Genomic DNA, 20295 nt, shown 5'->3' with positions numbered 1-20295 from the left:
CCTTGACCCTTAAGTACTTAAGTGACTCATGATCACTATGAATAACAAACTCTTTAGATACAAGATACTGTTCCCAAGTTTGAAGGGCCCTTACTAAAACATAGAGCTCCTTATCATATGTGGGGTAGCTAAGGGAGGCACCATGTAGTTTTTCACTAAAATAAGCAATTGGGAGTCCTCCTTGTAACAACACAACACATATCCCAATCCCATATGCATCACATTCTAGCTCAAATGTTTTTGAAAAATCAAGCAAAGCTAGAATTGGAGCTTGGGTGAGCTTATCCTTTAGAAGTTGGAAAGTTTTTTTCTAGTTTATCAACACATGGGAAAACAACATCCTTTTTCACTAACTCATTGAGTGGTGAATCATGTGTGGAGAAGTCAGGCATAAATCTTCCATAGAAACTAATTAAGGCATGAAAACTTTTAATGTCTCCAACACTTTTAGGGGTGGGCCATTTTTGGATGGCCTTGATTTAAAACCCTTTTGCACTTACTACAAATCCTAAGAAGACTACACTATCTACACAAAAAGTGCATTTTTCTACATTTGCAAAAAGGTTATTATTTCTAATAACTAACAAAACTTGTCTTAAGTGTCCTAAATGATCACTTAAGACTCCTACTAAAGACTAAAATTTCATCAAAGTATACAACTACAAATTTTCTTATACAATCCCTCAAGACATGGTTCATTAGCCTCATGAATGAACTTGATGCATTATTTAGCCCAAAAGGCATCACTAACCACTCACATAGTCCAAACTTAGTCTTAAAAGTAGTCTTCCATTCATCACTTTCTTTGATTCTAATTTGATGATAACCACTCTTAAGATTTATTTTGGAAAGTATAGTGGAACCATGTAATTCATCTAACATATCATCCAATCTATGAATTGGGTGCCTATATTTAATGGTGACATTGTTTATGGCTTTAGAGTCACAACACATCTTCCATTTTCCATCTTTCTTAGGCACCAAAAGTATAGGAACTGCACAAGGCTAAGACTCTTTTGAACCTAATCCTTATCCAATTCTTGAACTTGAGACTCTATTTCATTAGTTTATTGGAAATTTGTCCTATAAGCATGCCTGTTGGGTAGGCTAGCTTCAGGAGCAAGATTTATTTGATGTCTTATAACCCTAAAAGGAGGTAGTACTTTCAGACCCATCACTAGTGGACTATTTTACTAGGAAGAGTTTCATTTCCAAATGATATGGCAGTGCGCACAAGAGTATTCCTGTAAAGGAGAAGATAAATAGGTTGTTCAATAAGGAGAGTTTGCTTAAATTCATGCTTGTTAGCAAAAATGTTCTCCTTTTGAAGGACCTCTAAGGAAGTGCTATTAACTCCTTTATATTTCTCCTTTTGGAAGAATTGCTCTTTTCTTTTCTTTTTTCTTTTCCTCTTTTTTGTTTTTCATTTGAACTTGGTCCTCTACCACTTGTCTAGGTGATAAAGGAGTAAGTACAAATTTATTTTCTCTATATGTGAAGCTTATCTCATTAGTATGGCCATTGTGCATGAATTTCTTATCAAATTCCCAAGGCCTTCCTAATAAGATATGACAAGCTTTCATAGGCACTACATCACATGTAACTCACTAGTACAAAAAGGGTAATTTACGTCACTTATTTTAAGCTTTTTACGTCAGAAACAGGTCCGACGTAAATGCAGGAGACGAAAAATTACATCGGCTGTGATAGCTGACGTAAATTTACGTCGAAAATTCACAAGAGCCGACGTAAAAAAGTTGGAAACAAAAAAAAATAGCAAGCAGAACGGTCCGTTCTACAAGCAGAACAACCCGTTCTACAAGCAGAACGGCCCGTTCTGCTCGGAGAACAGCCCGTTCTGCTCGGAGAATGGCCCGTTCTACTGCAGATCCACCCACTTTGCTTGCAGATCCACCCACGCGCAAAGCATTTTCTACTTGTATTAACAAACGATGATTCAGCCAAACGCGAAGAAGATGATAATATTAACTAGTATATTAATAGATAAATACATACATTTATTTTCAACATATAAGCTGATATATTAAGAAAGGATTTTCCAAACTAACCTCAAACGCGAGCCCAATGCAATTGGTCAAAAACTCAAGAATTACCCAAACACGCAAACATACACTCAGATGCAATACACTCAAACAAAATCTTAACTCAGAAAACTCGAATGACACTTACACTCAAAGCTCTCTTGTTTAAATATTGACGCGCGCGCGAATACAGTTTGAAATTTGTAAATATTTTACGTCGGATCTCATAGGGGCTGACGTAAAAATGTTGGACTTAATTACAAAAATGCCACCGCATTTTTTTAACGTCGGATTTTTCTTTGTCCGACGAGAATACAGTGACGTGAATTACCCTTTTTCTACTAGTGACTTGATCTTTATAATTGCCTATCGAAAACTTGACATTGACTTGTTGATCAACCACCAAATCCCCATCATCATTAAGCCAATGAAGTTTATAAGGTTTGGGATGAGGAATGATGGTAAGACTTAGCTTTTCTACCAATCTTATGCTACAACAATTGCAACAAGATCTACTATCCACAATGAGAGAACAAACTTTATTAGAAATATTACATATAACATGAAAAATATTCTTTCTTTGTGACATTGGTTCTACTTTAGGTTAACTTCCAAGAAGTCTTCTAACCATCACAAGATCTCGATCATAAGGAACAACTTGTTCTACTTTACCTTCACTATCTTCTTCACTTTCACTAGAACAACAAGATTCATCACTATAAATGTCATTACCCATTAATATCATAGTCTTTTTAGTAGGGCATTGAGATGTAATGTGGTCTCTCCCTAAACACTTAAAGCACTTATCTCACCAATCTTAGAGCTAGTGCATGAAATGATTTTCCCTTTTCCCCTATCTTTATCTTTATCTTTTTCTTTAGAGGACTCACTATTGGAATAATTCTGGAAAGAATTTCCTTCCTTATTATAGTCTTTCTTAGGATAAGAGTTAGAGTGGACAATCTTAGAAGATTTTCTCAATAATTGTTGCTCCACATTAATGCAAAGTTGGACTAGATCATTCAAGTCCCTATAAGGTAGGATTTCCAGTTTATCTCTACTCTCAAGATTAAGACTACTTAAAAATCTAGCTATGGTGAACCTCTCTTCCTTTGTAATTCATACTCTCATTATATAAATCTCTATTTTCTGCCTATATTCTTCAACACTTATATTTCTTTGTTGGAGCCTTTGGAACTTATCCATTAGCTCCCTTCCATAATATGAGGAGCCTTCTTTCTCTTTTTAGGGAAGTCCACCAATACATAGCATGTCCTTGAAAACTTAGAGTGGCTAAGGGAACCTTTCTTTCTTCCCCTACTTAATGAAAAGTAAAAAAGTTGTTCTATACCTTCATCTCCTAATGCAAGAAGGCATCCTCATCATCTTTACCATGAAAATAAGGGAGATCAACCTTAGATTCCCTTATTTTAGGTTCTTTTCTAACTTTCTAGGTGGTGGTTGATAAAACTCACTCATTAGAAGACTACCTTCATAATTGCAACCTTTAGCACTAGATGTTTCAATCCCTTCTCTCTCTTTTTTCTTCAATTTTTCTCTCAATTTTCCCTCCTTGTGTTTAACTAATCTAATTTCTTCTTTAAGAATGACAAGATGAACTTCTCTTTCAATTCTTTCTTTTTCTTTAACAAGAGTCTCTTGCTTTCTCCATAGTTTAAGTGATTTAAGGTATTGTACTAAACGTAAAAAAAACTTTTTTGAGAGCTTGAATCACTTCCACTATGTGAAGAAGAATGATTACTCATGATTAAACAAAGAATAAAACCAACTTATAAAGGAAACTCTAACCTATAACTTGTGACTCTAAAATGATTCAATAAGTCTTTGAAACTTATGATCACTTCCTATTCGTGAAAGCAATAAAGCATATACTAGTCGAATCTCCTAATCTAGAAGCATGAAGAACATATGAAATTTTCAAGCCACTTCCACAAGTCTAAAACGCAAGCTACTTTAAATGAAACTAAACTAAGGAAGATGGGATAACACCAAAGGCTTTCGAAGACATTCCAAAGGCCAGATTACAAGAATGGAATACAAAGAAAGTTAAACAAAAAAAAATCTGCCACTTTTAGCGACAAAATTAGAGATAGATTTTGTGATAGATTTTGTAACGGAACAATTTTGTAATAGAAAATTGTCTTTAAAATTTGTTACTAAATCTTTCTTCTCAATTGAACAGTTGGCTAAGGGTGACTACACAAATAGCAGGTGGTTGGTTTGTGTAGGGAAAATCCAATAGGTGTTTGTGGTTTACTCAATAGTTGTTGAGGGTTACGTAGGAGTTGACTAAGGGTGACTACACAAATAGAAGGTTGCTAGTTTGTGTAGGGAAAATTCAATAGGTGTTGATGGTTGTATTAAGAGCATTTGTTCTTGATTATAGTACAAAAATCTCATAGTATGTGTAGGGGCTCGATGTAACCTAAGGTTGGGTAAACCAGGATAAATCATAGTGTGAAATCTCTCTTACCTTACTCTTAAGGGACATTTGATAAGGGAGAAGTTTTTTCATACCCAAGAATCATGATTCCAGGGAATTAAAAATCCTGAAAATTATAAATCTTGAGAATCACAAATCCTAAGAATCATGATTCCTAGGAATAACTAAAATATGTTTGCTTACTCATAAAATGTTCTTGAAAATATTCATATAAGTTTCTTGAAAAAAATATTTTCATGTTTGGTTACACTATTATACTCTTGGAAACATAAGTATTTTTTACAAAAATATCCTTCATTAAAATAAACTTATTAGATATATTTATTTATTCAAATATTATTACAAATATGATATTAAACTAATTTTAAAAAGTTGAAGACTTATAGTTATAATTATATAAATACAAAATTCAACAAAAAAAAAATGCTACATAATAATTAAGAAGGGTATATATATATATATATATATATATATATTTCATTTCATTCAAATAAATTAAAAAAATTTAATAAATATCATTAAACTATAGAAACAAAACAAACTTTAATAATATTATTAAAATTGGCAATGTCAAGAAATAATGAAATACAAAAACGAGAGAGAAATAAATATATGAAAAGGGGAGGGGGACAAAGAGAGAAAGAAAGAGGGAGTGAGAGTGTGAAGAAGAGATAGAGAGAGAAAGAGAAATAGAATAAGAGAAAAAGAAATTTTATGTTTTAAAACTTATATTGTAATATTTTTATATGCATTAAATTTTTTCCCTAACCCGGAAAAGTTAGATTCTCACTCACTCTTATAAAAATATTTTTTTTTTTTGTAAAAAAATAAGATAAAATTAGTTTTTGATAAATTATATTCCTAGAAATCTTTTTTTTTTTCTTTTAAATAACTACCAAATATTTTAAAATTCTCATAAATATAAAAATATTTCACATACCAAAAGTTCTTTTATGTTTGTTTAAATTACTTTAAATTGTTCATATTTATTTCTAAACAAGTAAAAAATATTTTCAAATACCTCTTAAGCATAAACTTCTAAGAAGGCATTTTATTAAAAAAGCTAAGAACGAAATCAACTTTATAAAATCCTTCAAAAGTTGATGCTTTACATCAATTTGATAAAAAAAAATATATCAAATTTTAAGATAACCACGATCAAATCCCATTTCTTGTCAACTAACCTTTACTTCAATAATGACTAATAAATTTGAACCATGCACGTGTACAACTATCCAATAACTACTAAAAATTGTTATAACTACTTTAAATCTTTTTTTATATAATCGGAAAAAAATTCTTTTGTAAACTTGTTACTTCAAGCCTCTTGAATCTCCTTACTTCACTTTCTTCGATCAACAAAACTACGACTGTTTTTGTTCGATTAAGTCAAAAAATCTTAGATAACAAAGACTAAAGCCAAACTTGAAAAATTTTAATAGACAAAAACAAATTTTCTCTGACATTTTAAATATTTAAGAAATTAAAACAGTAATGTGGGGAAGCATCTACTCATTATTGTTTTAGTAGATAATAATCTCTCGTAGCATTGAGGACGCATAACCTGTGTTGATATTAGTCCAAAAGCAGCAAGGCAGGAAATGAAAAAGGAAGAAAAAAAAAAACATGTTGAGGCTGTAAATGAGGCCTCAATCAGATGTTACTGTTCCTCTTAACTCAACAACAATGACACTGATGTTATCTCTGCTTCCCTTTGCCAATGCTATCTCAGCCAAGAGGCCTGCAGCCTCGGCAGAACGACTCTGATGATTCTCAACTCCATTGCACACTCTCCTAATCTGCCCGTTGAGGCATTTCCTCACAACTTGGCACGCAACTTCACTGGACATCACATCCCACAACCCATCACTTGCTAGTATGAGAAACTCATCCTTGCTGCTACGTTTGGTCATTGTCACTTCTGGTTTTGATATTACATAAGGTCTAAGGTACTGATCGCCTGCATCGGTCAAATTACGGTCAGAACAACTAGACATTGGAGAAGTAATTTCATCAAACAAAACACAGTATGGAATGCATTTGAAATGGGATAATGCATATGTAATACATTTGAAACAATATGCAAAGCCAGTCAAGACCTGTTAAATATGATGATTTATATTTGTCCTTTAGATTTGTTTCAGAAATCACACGCTAGAGTCAAATTCACCGTTTATTAAGGATGCACAAATCATTTATCAAGATTCCTTTTTCTTTGAGTTAAACCATATTCATACCATATAAGTCTATCTGTTTATGATCGAAGAGTTCCACGCATTTGACCACACACCAGAAGCAATTGTTAGCATGTGATAGATGGGGACAATTGTCCAAGGTATCCAAGACATTATTATATTTCTGTCGTGCTATATCTTCAAGTTTAAGATCACACTTTATAAAATCTCTTAAATTTAAAACCAATTATGATATATGAATAAAATCAATTAAGGGCAAACTTGTTTTACATAGAAGAATCATCGTTAATCACATTCTATTAAATTACTTTTTAATTGGCGGATCTAAGCAATAGTGTGTCAACTTGATTGGTTAAAGATTTAAAAAGCAATAATTGTAGATAACAAATTTAAAGTTAGAGGATGTCGATAATAATGATCATCATTTTCTATTTTTGTCCAGGTTGCTCTACAATACTTAAAAACCCAAAGGATCCAGATTCTTCAGCTTTCTGCAGTGCTGAGCAGATAAAAAACGGATATTAAAAGAGTACAATTACTATTAATATTCGTAGTAACCAACATTATAATGAAAGTGTAGATTTGAAAGCTCAAACTAACCTATGGATCGCGAGGTGGCAAGAACACCAAGCACGCGCTGGCCATTCCAGTTAATGACCCTTCCACCAGCCTCTTCGATTCGCATCAACTCATCGGGTCTGTCGGGCTGTGCACACAGAAGGGAACCACAATGCCATGAAAAAATTGCTTAGCCATGAAAAAATGAGATGTAAATTAATTAATAATATAAAAGCTTTTATATCCCATTACAAAGAAGATCTCAAATCTCTAAATAATAATAGAATTAATTGGCTCTACGATCCGACAAAAAAACATATTTCTCTTTCGCACGCAACACAACACATACACAACACAAATTCACTTGCCAGCAACAATTTTGGCTAAATAAACTTTTGCATCACCAAATTGAAAATTATTGACTTACATCATCATATATGTATGGGTAATCTTAAGAAAATGCCAAAATTTTCAGTCAAAATGCTGCTGTGCGAGGCTACCAGCTTTTATGACACGAGGTCTAATAAAAGTATAACAATAGTACAAGAAATCAAAACTTGAAAAAAATGGCAGCAAATTTTACGAAACAAAATAAAAAATGCTTATATATAAAGTTTACATTCCGAGCAAAAAGATTAGTGTAAATATAAAAAATTTAATAAATTTGCAATAAAGATAATCACAGCTCTTTAATCTATTAAATTTTGATTATTGTAATCATCAACTCACCGTTGATGTTTTGTGAAACTGTACACATTTTTTCTATTTTAGATCATAGTGTACTATTTTAAAAAAAATTTAAAGGAATTAATAGCATCAATGTAATATTTTTCTTCAAACAATTAAGAGTTAAGAAAGTTAGTGTAAATATAAAAAGAAAAAGAAAAAAAGAAGAAAAAAAAAAGAAGGAGATGTATATACAAAGTACAGGCCTCTCAAGGGGTTAGTTATTTTCTACAATAAACTATTTATGCACAGAAACTAATAGTAAGAATTCTAAAAACGAGCTGTCTAGGGACCGAAAATCAAAGTAGAAGATTTGAGAAATTAAATAACAAAGAAAATGGAAACAAATATACCTTATGATCAGTAGACAAGTCCACGGCCTCGCCTCCTCTTCCCATCACGGCCCTGCAATCACCGCAATTAGCGACGACAATCTGCGCCTCTGCGACGACGGCGACAAGCGCCGTGGAACCCACCGTCCTAACCGCCGCATTTCCTGCGACCTCGGTGTCCATTTTACGAAAACACCCTTGCATAACTCCGTCCCAGTCCAATTCCATATGACTCCCACTCCTCTCCACCTCCTCCGCCACCAGCCGGTGCAACCGCTCCCGGCACGCCTCCGCCACCTGAGCTCCGCCGTGGCCGTCGTACACCGCGAAGAAGTCGCACTTCCCTCTCTCCTTCGCCACAAACCCTATCTCCACGCTCACCGCGTCCTCCATCTCCTTCCTGCTCCCTATCAACGACACCGACCCGTGCGACAGAGCGCCGTCCTTTTGCTTCGACGACGACCGCTCCTCCTCCTCCGATGACGACGACGCCAGCGACAGCGATATCTCAACATGCTCGTGAATCTCTCTCCTCTCTCCCTCCGAGTCCTCCGCCGCCATCGGAGGAACGCCGTCGGCGTCTTTCCCGACGCGGATCTTTGTCTGACAAGTGTACTTCATTCGCCGGATTTTTAGCCTTCTCCGACGAGAATTCTTGAACCCCGCGATAATCTCGACGGAATCGGGTTCCACTCGTCGGACCGCGTTGGGCGGCGGCGAGTGGCGTTTTGGCGTCTTCATCGTCGTTTTTGCATGCAACGAACTGAACACAACACAGCACAACAGAACTAAACACGAAACTGAATAAGAAAAAAAGAAATAAAAAATAAACGGCAATAAAGAGAAACGGCGTGTAGCGAGGAAGGATGGAATTTAAAGTGTTTGATTGCGAGATCTGAGAGGCGTGGTATGTGGACCGTGGATTTGAAAGGGAGGGTGTGATGAGGTAACAGGTGGATATTTAAGGACCAGTGAGTTGGACTTTAGTGAGGGAGACGTGGACGGTTGAGATCGAAAAGGTGGATACGTGGATAGTTGATGTTGGGGGAAGTGATACGGTTGTGTGAAAGATGAGGTGAGAGTGGGGCCAGTTGGTGAAAGAAGATGATAGAAAGAGAGAGAGAAGGGTCAGAGTCATAGGTTAGTTTACGTGGCATGACAGAGGTTGCTTTCCGTAAATTTTCCTTTTGTTGAGTTTCGCGAGGTTGGAGGACACGCGTTCACTCAAGGTGGGTTGCGTCTCTCATTTCAGCCATAGATACCATTGCCTTCTTTCCAACTACTACACAGTGGCCAGACATATGCACGCACCACGCACCACGCACTCTTTCTCTGTCCATGTTGATATTATTTCGTGTTTCCCTCACCCATGTTGATTGTGAACCTTGTTTTCTTTGTGTTTTCTCTGCGTTCTTCTCTCAACCTAATATCATGCAAATTTGGTGTTTCCACATTTTGTTTTTATGTTATTATTGTTGTTTTTATATTTTTCTTTAAATATTATTCATCGGGTTCTAATTTTATTTTTTTTCATGTGGAATATTTTTCTGGCATGATTGTTTATGTGAGGTGGTTCTTTCCTATTGGTTTATTTTGAAAAATAAATATTGGGTATATTATGTTTGGTGAATTATTTTAGTCGTGGAGCTGTGGCCCGAAGTTTTGGGAAAAATATCTTAGTGCCAGCTGCGCTTTTCTCCTTCCCGCGCCGAGTTTCCATCGAAAAGACATACGTAACTAGCGATTAGTGTCTTCGCTTCTTCCATTTGACACGTGTGACTACTTTTCGTGCAGTGTTGCGAGTTACACTATTTTTTGTTTTCTATTGAAGCAATAATTTTGTTATAATAATAATAATAATTGAATAAAGTAAAAATAATAATAACTATAAAAAGAGGCGTCAATGCCCCGTGATATTTTATTTATTAAAAAAAATACTATATCATATTTCATAGTGATAAAGAAATTATCAAAAGTAAAAATATAATAATATAATTAAGATTAGTTTAATTTGAACTTAACAATATAAGGAAAAATATGTTCACATAAAATAAATAAATATATATATATATATATATATGATTATTAAAAGTGCTATCATTTATGTTAATAGTATAATACTATTAATAATGAGAATATTTTTCTTTTTATATTTTATTAAATTATTTTGTTTTTATTGTAAACATATAATTTTAAAATTTAGCTTGAATTGATTAATGGATGTGTTTCGTCTAAAACTAAAGCATGTTATTAGTTTGAGCAAATATTCAAATTAAACATGTTAAAGACTCAATAATAATGTCAATAAACCATAAAAAATTGACATGAATTTGATTTTAAGCATTATAACACAAAAAATGACATAAATTCGATTTTAAGCATTATAAATTTGGTTGAGATCGATGACACTTTAATACATGTGAAAAGTATGTTGGACTTGTTGGTGTGAAAACCTTCTACTCTAAATATGTTTATATAACATAAAAATAAATAATATACAATTTATAAATAATAAAGTTCGTTTTCATGGATAAAAGAACTCACATCAAAGGTTTTTTTTTAGTATGAAACCAAGTATTTCAATAATAACATAAGTTCTTGAAAGGAAAAGTTAAGCATTCAAATAGTTATTAAATTTTCCAAAAAATAATCATAAATAAAATATAAAAATTGAGCTCAACAAGTGATAAGCAAAATTAATAAACTAAGCAAATTAAGTACTATTTTAGGTCTCAATGTGACACTAGCAAAGTACTCCCGTAAAAAATAAAAGCAGAAGTCTAAGTTGCATCACTCGCAAGCTCAAACTCCTTTACTTGGTCAACAACTAAAAATGGTGTTCATCCCAACCAAGGCAACATAACATAACATTGGGGAGTAAGAATACATCTCACATATGCATATAACACACATAAAGAATGTTAGTCAGTATTACAACACAAATCACATCTTAAACACAAGCACACATTGACTCTTAGCTCTTTTTTCTATATGCATGTGATATCATTCTTTTTGCATAAAGTGTTGTCCATGTAGTTGAGAACAAAAACTGATATGAACTCTTGAGGTGTGCAATGCATTGTTTTAAAGGACTTATCCGTAGCCTCCCATGTAAGTCCCTAAGGATACAACAATATCTTCTCAATAATAGACTGAAGATATGAAATTGACAAGTTCTTAAACCTAGAAAATGAGAGAACATATAGAAAGAGAGAAAAGAGCAGTATCTAATTCCTATCGATTTTCAATATTTATAAAGATATTTTCTCTTGTAAAAATGTTTTGTTTGTTAATATTAAAATTTCAAATCTTGAAGAATCAAAGATCGTCTTTTGAATTAACACAAAACATAAAATGCATAAGCAAATAATAAATTAATTCAATTGGGAACCTAGAAAATCAATTTGAGCATTCAAATTTTCTTAGTTCAATTATTTGAGGGTTCTATAAACCAAGAGAATTTGATCATGCACTTTTAACTAAAAGAAATTAGAACAAAAAGCACTCAAATAATATGACAATAAATAGAAGGAAAACTAAAATAGGAAAACTATATCATAGGTGAATAAATTAAACAAGGGAAAAGAATTATCCTAGAGTTGAAGAATCCTTCTCCAAGGGTTTGGCTTTTAGTCTCTTATAGAATCCTTGAAGGTTTGTTCCTAAAGTGGTCAAAAAGATCAAAGACAAAATTAAAAGACTGTTAACGAAAAAGTTTATTCGCACTTCTAGATAAATTGATTGGGTGTTTATTATAGACAATGCATATTATTTTCGATTCATAAATAATATCTGTGTGGAGTGAAGTGAGTTTTACAATTTTGAAAGTTCTTATTTTTAGTTCTCATTTTATATGTTTTCTGAAATATTACTAATTCTAGTTTTTCTTAACAAATATTCATAGATTGATCACCATTGTCGCTAGAAGACATAAACAACATTAGGGAGCAATGAGCCACGCTTTTTATTGACCATTACATTGACTAACTAGGATTTATGTTTTAGTATTGCATTGATAAGCTATAGGACTTATGTTTCATTGAGCAATAGACGACATTTATGTATAACATGTTTTTAAAACTCTTTTGATTATATATATGGTTGACATTTACCATTTCTTCTCATTTGTATGTAATTTGGTTCATTGGGAATTAACATAGAAAATGAAGACATTTTGATCCATTGAAAATATATGAATTGTCTGGTATTTATTAATTTGCATATTTTGTTCCGGGACGCTCTTAAAATAAATCAAATATATATAAAAAATTTATTACTTTTAAAATTAGCTATGGAATAATCGATCTTAAAAGTGTACTTTTAAAATCAGTCAATAACCTATTTTAAAAGTCCAATTTTTAAAGTTGCCTCTTTTAAAATTGGTTAAAGAACCAATTTTAAAAGTTTTTTTCCCGTTAGTGCATAAGACATCTCTTCCTCATTGGAGTCAGATGGACTAGAGTTAGGTTTAGAATTTACCTCTTTATTTGTCTTAGTGTCTACCATTAGACAAATGTTTTCCTTCTCGTCGTCTATGTTGCTACTACTACTATCGAGATCCTCTTATGTGGACATCATGCTTCTCTTGATCTTTTTCTTGTTAGACCACCTCTTCTTGAGATAAAGGGCAGTCAAACTTTACATGATTAGGCTTCTTGCACTCATAACAAATGATGTCTCTATTGTTTAAAGATCCAAACTTATTGGATCTCTTCTTTTTTGAGGGAAGGTCCTCATCCTTCTTTTCTTTTTTGGCATATCCTTAAACTTTTTAGACATAAGAGAAATCTCATTGTCTATAGAGTTGTCAGAACTTTCATCTGAGCTTTCAGGTTCAAACTCAACCTTAAACTCTCATGCTCTTTCTTTTTGCTAGCTTCACCATCTTTCAAAGCAATTATGTCATAGAGCTCCAAGAAATTCATCTAAGGTTAGAGCCTTCAAGTCACGAGCCTTAGAGATGACTATGGCTTTGGGCTCCCAAATCTTGGGTAGGTTGTCCAAGATCTTCAAGTTATTCTAAGCTTTTGAAAACTCAGTTCCTAGAAATTTTAACCCATTGAGAATTATTTAGAAATTTCCAAACATCTCGTCAATGGTCTTGTTATCCCTCATGGAGAACAACTCATAGTGCCTATGAAAAGTAGTTGCTCTCTTGATTTCACGTCTTTAGTGCCTTCATGAGTTACCCTGATGGCATCCCACATTTCCTTGGCGGTGGAGTAACTATAGAACTTGTTGTACTCAATTTGAGACAACGAGCATGCAATAAGGTAGCACGTCTTCATGTTTTTTTGTAGAATGTTGTAGCGTTATTGAGTGTATTGTGTCTCAGGCTTTGTAATAGTAACGTCACCTTGTGTTATTACCTTCCATAGGGGGTATTGAGTTGACTTTATGAACATTTCATTTGGTTCTTTCAGTACGTGTAGTCTTATCCATTAAAGGTTGAAGGCCTTGTAATAAAAACTCTTTCTAGTAGATACTAACCTTCACTACATCCTATATGGATCTTTTTTCTTTAGCACGGTTAGATGCTCAATCCCATCAAAGGCTAAGTTCTGATACTAAACTATGGAGAAAATATGGTCACTAGAAGGGGCGTTGAATAGTGAATATCAAAAACTTGCACTTTTCATGAGAGAGTGAAGTAATATCTACAACAGATAAAGTGTTGGAAGAGTAATCAAAAGTATAGTGAAAAATTATACTAGTTTGTCTCAAACATTGAGACTATGTCTATTTCTCAATACAACCATATTGAGTTCCACTAACTTTCTCAAAGTTACAAGTATTCTTTCCCAAGCCACTTCTGGCTCTACAACAAATGTTCTTTGACTGACCTCTTCTAGTCACTGCCCAAATATTCTTTTACAATCAAGTCTTTCTAGGCCCTGTCCTATAACCACAATTATCAAGGTATTAGAAGGTTGTTACGATTGTCTCTCTAAGATGTAATACAACAACGTTTTGGTACAAAGATTTTTCTACAAGACAAAAGTTATATGGAAGAGATGTGTATGTGTCTATGAATGTTCTTGTGTTTTAATCAAAATGTTTTTTTGTTATCTTGATCTTCAGAACTTCTTATATAATAGCTTTGGAGAAGATGACCATTGCAACTTCTTGAGCCTTGCTCACAAACTTACTTCATCTTACACCATCGTCTTTTCAAAGTGAGAGGAAAAATACTCGATGCATTAATTGCATCAAATAATGCTTCTTATCTTGATTGACCAAGCTACTTATTAGAACAAAGCTACAAACAGAAGTTACAAGAAGCAAGGTCACCGTGAAATAGAGCAACAAAAGCTTTTTCAATGCCTTTTCCATGAAATCTAGGATCTCTCCTTGGTTTTGACTCGTAGCATACTTTTGATCTTCTTTAATAGATTTTGAGTTCCAATATGACTTCTTTCGATCTGTCAAGGTATAAAACATTCATTTGAATTTCAAACATGTTAGTCACAATAATGATAAAAATTGAGTGTTTCAAGACACATTTGTATGTTTCATCTAAGAGCTTTGTCTTACTGAGTTTGAATAAACATTTTTTAAAAACATTTTCTTTTTTGAAAGATGCAGTGTTTGTTATCATTAAAACTTATGAAATTTAAGAATTCAAGATTGCTTTTTTGACTTAATAAGTTGATGTTATACCAAAGTTACAAGTAATCAATTCATGTCAATATTAATGTTACATCACGATTTTATTGATAAAGAAAACTAAAATTGCAATTTTAAAATTTGGAGGATGAAAATTATATAATTAAAAAGAAAGACTAAAATTATGAATTGAAAATTATAAAAGACGAAAAGTACAATTTAACATGATATTAGTTATATTTTTCTTTACTTTTTTCTGCTAATTTATATTCAACTATTACAAAAATATTATTACCGATGTATTGTAGTTTTTAAACTTTTCTTTAACATTAGTTAATTACACGTTCATGCTTATGTCCTGAAAAGTTAAAATTGCCTACTGTATCAATCATCATATTATTATATCAAATATTCATTGGCTATAGAAAAATAATTTCGTAATATTTTGATTAATTAAATAAATATATATATTATTTTAAAGGTTGGATGTGATGCAGTTAAAATGCAAATGGTTACGGCTGCAAAATGTAATATCGTGTCATTAGTCTATTTTTCCTTCTAATAATGTATCCTTTTCTAGTTTATTCAAGTATTGAAAATTGAAAGTGATTTTTGTATGTTCTTTTATCCAGTTAAATCATAAATTTAATTGTTCGAATAAAATTATATATTAATTTTTTTAACTTTATTTGAAAGGATAGAAAGATTTTAATAATATTTTCTTAATTTTGTTTCTGTTGTTTTTGTTTAACTTCAATAAAATGATAATATTTCTTTTTTCAAAATGATAAAAGCATTATGACATTTTCATAACATGCAATGGAAGATGTTTCGTTTATTTATTTATTTATATATTTTTTTTTATAGATTTTGGATGTAAATTAAGTTTTTGAACATATTACTATACATATGTTGTATGAATATTTTTGATAAGCAAGGGGGCTTAACAACCCAGAACGAAAATATTATTGAAATTCACAAGGTAGTGTTACGGCAGAATTGTCTGCAGATAAAAGAGAAAGGGCCCAACTGGGAGGTGCATTAAAACAGTGTACCCCAACAGATAAAGAAAAACTCTTTTTAGCAAAACCATTAGCAATCTGGTTTGCCTTCCTATGGATATGGGCACAATCTAGAGAAGGAAAATCACCTGCCATTCTAATTATATGATTAACTAGCGAATAACAAGGGTGATGCCCTGAACAACCTTTATTCAAAAACTTAATAGCAAGAGCTGAATCGGACTCAATAATAATATGAGCTTGGGAAAAATCCTTTTTGATCAGACGAAGTCCATGATAAACAGCCCATAATTCTGCTTGTAGTACTGGACATTGTCCAATCAATCCGGAAAAGGCCAATAAGAATCTACCATTATTATCTCTTAGTATACCACCACATGCAGCTCTGGATGATCCAGAAACAGCCCCATCTACATTCAATTTAAGCGTGCCATCTGGGGGCTTGATCCATCTTATGTCATCTTGAGAGGAATTAACATGAGTTGCATCCCTACTGCCATTGTCCAAGGATCTAGTCAACTCTGTCACACGACCTTTTATTTCGCAAACCACGTGGTGCGAATTCAAGGGTTGGTCTTCAAACACAAAATAATTCCTAGCCTTCCAAATTGAGTCAATTGCAATTCCAAATTTTTGCCTCCAGTAATTATCCTTCACCTCTAGACAAGAAGTCATCCATTCCTTCAGCGGTAGGTTGAAAAAATCATGAACGATGAACCCTTCAAATATTTGAGACCAAACAGCTCTGGCGAATAAGCAATCCCGAATAGCATGTAAGCAACTTTCTCGAGTTGAGCGGCATAAAGGGAAACCCGCGTCAGACGTTAAGGACCTGGCTAATCTCCAATCATTAGTAGATAAACTCTCATGCGCAATTCTCCAAAAGAGGCACTTAACGCGTTCTGGGCCTTTCCACTTCCAGACCAGAGAGAACAAATGATTTGGGTCCGATCTGGAGCTATCCTGAAGAGAGTTGTAGGCGCTCTTCACTGAAAAACTACCGTCTTGGGTTCCTCCCCACACAAGACATCGACGTCATTTTTTTCTGAAGGTGGTGCAACTGCCAATATTTCTTGAAGGATGGAATCCGGTAGAAGGTGCTGTAACATGTTCAGTTTCCAGTTCCCTCCCTCATCCACATACTCCGCAACTACTTGATCAAGGAAATGTCTCGGCACTAAGGTTATAACAGCTTCTAATAATATTACCCTTGAAGGTAGCCATCGTTCGTTCCAAAATTTAGTTGTTTTCCCGTCTCCCACGTTCCAAGCGATACCTGTTTGAACAAACTTCCAAGCGTCACAGATACCACGCCAGACGTTAGATGCAATAGTTTTTTTGTTTATCATAGGTACCCTATCCTCCCCACAATCATACTTAGCTTTTAACACACGAACCCAGAGCTTGTTCGGTTGAGAGCATAAAGCCCAACAGTTCTTCATCATAAAGCTTGTATTGATTTTCCTTGCCTCCCGAATCCCAAGGCCACCTACAGTCTTCGGTTTGCAAATAGTTTCCCAGGCTATGGCATGCACACGACGATGGGCTCTTGAATCACCCCAAAGGAAAGATCTGCTTGCTTTATCAATCTCATCACAGAGTTGACGAGGGAGAAATACTGTCTGCATGGTATATGAGGGGAGAGCAGCCAAAACAGACTTTGTTAATGTAAGGCGTCCAGCAAAGGAGAGGGTTTTCGCCTTCCAAGAGCTGATACGCCTATTGATACTATTCATGACAGATTGGAAAGAGTTTCTACTTACTCTGGTGTGGTGTAGTTGGACACCTAGGTATTTACCTAGATTGTCAGTTCGTTGGAATCCCAAAGACGAGCTTATCTCTGACTTGACGTTCCAACCAACGTTCTTTGAGAAGAAAACTCGAGTATTCTCCTCACTAACCTTCATACCCGAGCTCAAACAGAAGGAATCAAGGCAAGATTTAATGATCTCAGCTTGGTCTAAAGATGCCTCTGCAAACAGGATTAGGTTGTCAGCAAAGGCAAGATGAGATATCGCTGGACCTTTCTTAGATTGTTTGATTGGTTTCCAAAGCTCTTGACAAACAGCCACTTCAATAAGGTGGAAGAGTCTTTCCATACATAGTACGAAGATGTAGGGAGAAAGCGGGTCACCTTGTCGGATTCCCCTCGTGGGCTTAAACTCAGGTAGTGTCTCCCCGTTCCATAAAACCTGCATAGAAGACGATGAAATGCAATGCCAAATCAATTCAACAAGATTTAACGGGATACCAATCATAGTTAAGGTTTCCTTTATGAACGTCCAGTTTAGCCTATCATAGGCTTTTTCTAGGTCTATCTTAATGGCCATCCAACCCTTTTTCCCAGTCTTGTAGCTCATAGAGTGGATAACCTCTTGAGTGATGATTATATTATCTGATGTGTGTCTGTTGGGTACAAAATTGCATTGGTTTGGACCAACTAGATCTACCATGATATTTCTGAGACGGAACGCAATGGCCTTTGTTAATAGCTTATATGACACGTTACAGAGACTAATAGGTCTCATCTGTTTGAGTGATGAAACATTCTCCACCTTAGGAATCAAAGTGATGAACGTTTTATTCATCTCAGCAACTTTCCTTGGATTCTTGAAAATATCTTGTAACAGCTTACACATAGTCGTTCCAACAGTGCTCCATTGGGTTTGAAAAAAGAGCGCTTGAAAACCATCTGGACCTGGAGCCTTTAAACCGCCCATTCTCTTTAGAGCTTCGACGATTTCTAGTTGTGTTATAGGTGTACTAAGCATGCTACGATCCTTAGGAGATAGCTCAGGGAAAGAATTTGATAAACAATAGGGTTCGTACCCTCCTGGGTCTTCAAAGAGTTGCTTATAAAACTCTGTAACCATTGACTCCAATGCAGACTTCTCCAATACCCATTCTCCTAGATCATTTTGAAGCTTGAGCACTCTATTTTTACGTCTTCTAATGATGGTAGTTCCGTGGAAGTATCTAGTGTTGCGATCACCATGTTCCAACCACTTGCAGCGAGATTTTTGGAACCATAACAATTCTTCTCTAACTAAAATTTACTCGTACTAACACCAAAGCTCTTGAGAAAGTTTCTCAAGAAAGGGATTATAACCTTGAGAGAGCTTTGAGGCAATCCCATTTAATCTTCTAGATAAACGTCTCTTGGTGTAAAATATGTTGCCAAATGTAGATTTATTCCAACAGAAGAGGCAGCGTTGTACTTGAGACAGCCTTTTTGACCAATCAGAATCATCATGCCAACTATATTTAACCACATCATGAAAGCCAGGGTGAGTTAACCAAGCATGCTTCAAAACGAAATGGTCTAGATGATTGACTTGATCTATTTTCATGACCAAATTTCAACAGTAACGGGCAATGATCGGACTTTAATGGGTGTAAGTGGAAGACATCCACATTAGGGTATTCCACTAGCCACTCCACATTAGTCAAAACACGATCCAAACGTTCCAAAACAGTGCCTCTCTTCCATGTAAACGGCCCTCCTTGGAAGCCTAGATCAAGAAGGTTACACTCTCTTACAACATTTTGAAAGGCTAAATCACCCCTGGTAGACGCTCTAACAGAGCCACCTTGTCTTTCTTCAGGTTTTAACATTGCATTAAAATCACCTAAAAGACACCAAGCTCCCACGGTCTCATTAGCGAGGGTTCGAATATCCCTCCAAAGCTCCACCCGAAATTGAGAATGAGGACTCCCATACACCACTGTCAACAACCATGCAAGGCCATCTCTATTAACTTTGAGATGAAAAAATTGGTTGGTATGCTTGCGAACATCAAGTTTCCATATGGCAGAGTCCCAGAAGATCCATATGCCCCCTGCATGTCCACGTGCTTCAACTAGAAAAGACTTATCCAGTTTGATACGTTTGGTCACTTTTTGTGCAGCAACACCACTGATATGTGTTTCCAATAAACACAAAATCCCCACGTTGTTTTCTTGAATAAAATCATTGATGAGAGGAACAAAACTTTTGGATCCTGCCCCTCTGCATTTCCAACTAGCAATATTCATAACATCATATTTGGGGAGTGGGATTAAAGCTCCCAGTGTCATGGTGGATAACCACATCAACCCCTCCAGAAGGCTTCGCAAGTTGACCGCGACTTTCTTCAATTTGACAACGTAGCGAATTTGCCAGTGCCAACGTTTCAGTATCAGGGAAGGAGGTATGCGTGATGATACCCAAGTCTTGATTTTTAGTGTCTTTCCATAGCGGTTCTATGTTTTTTATGTTCGCCAGTACCTTAGCAGAGTTAATTTCCTCACGTTTTGCATGTCCTTCTTTTGTCCATGCAGTCGCAGAAGAACCATTACTGTTTGTAGATT

At 34.6% G+C, this 20295-nt stretch overlaps 2 protein-coding genes across 2 annotated transcripts; both read right to left on the bottom strand.

Annotated features, from left to right (window-relative positions):
- Positions 1-6003: 6003 nt before the first annotated feature.
- LOC109790593 (protein phosphatase 2C 51) lies at positions 6004-9263 on the bottom strand. Its single transcript, XM_020349780.3, has 3 exons — positions 8339-9263; positions 7302-7407; positions 6004-6466 (listed from the first exon to the last, which is right to left on the bottom strand). Exons 1-3 carry the CDS (start codon positions 9056-9058, stop codon positions 6156-6158), a joined length of 1137 nt encoding a protein of 378 aa, XP_020205369.1. The 5' UTR covers positions 9059-9263; the 3' UTR covers positions 6004-6155.
- A 6625-nt stretch (positions 9264-15888) lies between these two features.
- On the bottom strand, positions 15889-19980 carry LOC109795461 (uncharacterized). Its single transcript, XM_083064126.1, has 4 exons — positions 19316-19980; positions 19055-19203; positions 16947-18991; positions 15889-16860 (listed from the first exon to the last, which is right to left on the bottom strand). The coding sequence occupies exons 1-4, from the start codon at positions 19978-19980 to the stop codon at positions 15889-15891; spliced, it is 3831 nt and encodes a 1276-aa protein (XP_082920252.1).
- Between the last annotated feature and the right edge of the window lie 315 nt (positions 19981-20295).

This window comes from Cajanus cajan, chromosome 9 (assembly GCF_000230855.2).
Source record: "Cajanus cajan strain Asha chromosome 9, NIPB_CcT2T_4, whole genome shotgun sequence".
NCBI lineage: Eukaryota > Viridiplantae > Streptophyta > Magnoliopsida > Fabales > Fabaceae > Cajanus > Cajanus cajan.
Note: the sequence above shows the minus strand (reverse complement) of the source record. Positions and strands in the feature narration are given on the sequence as shown.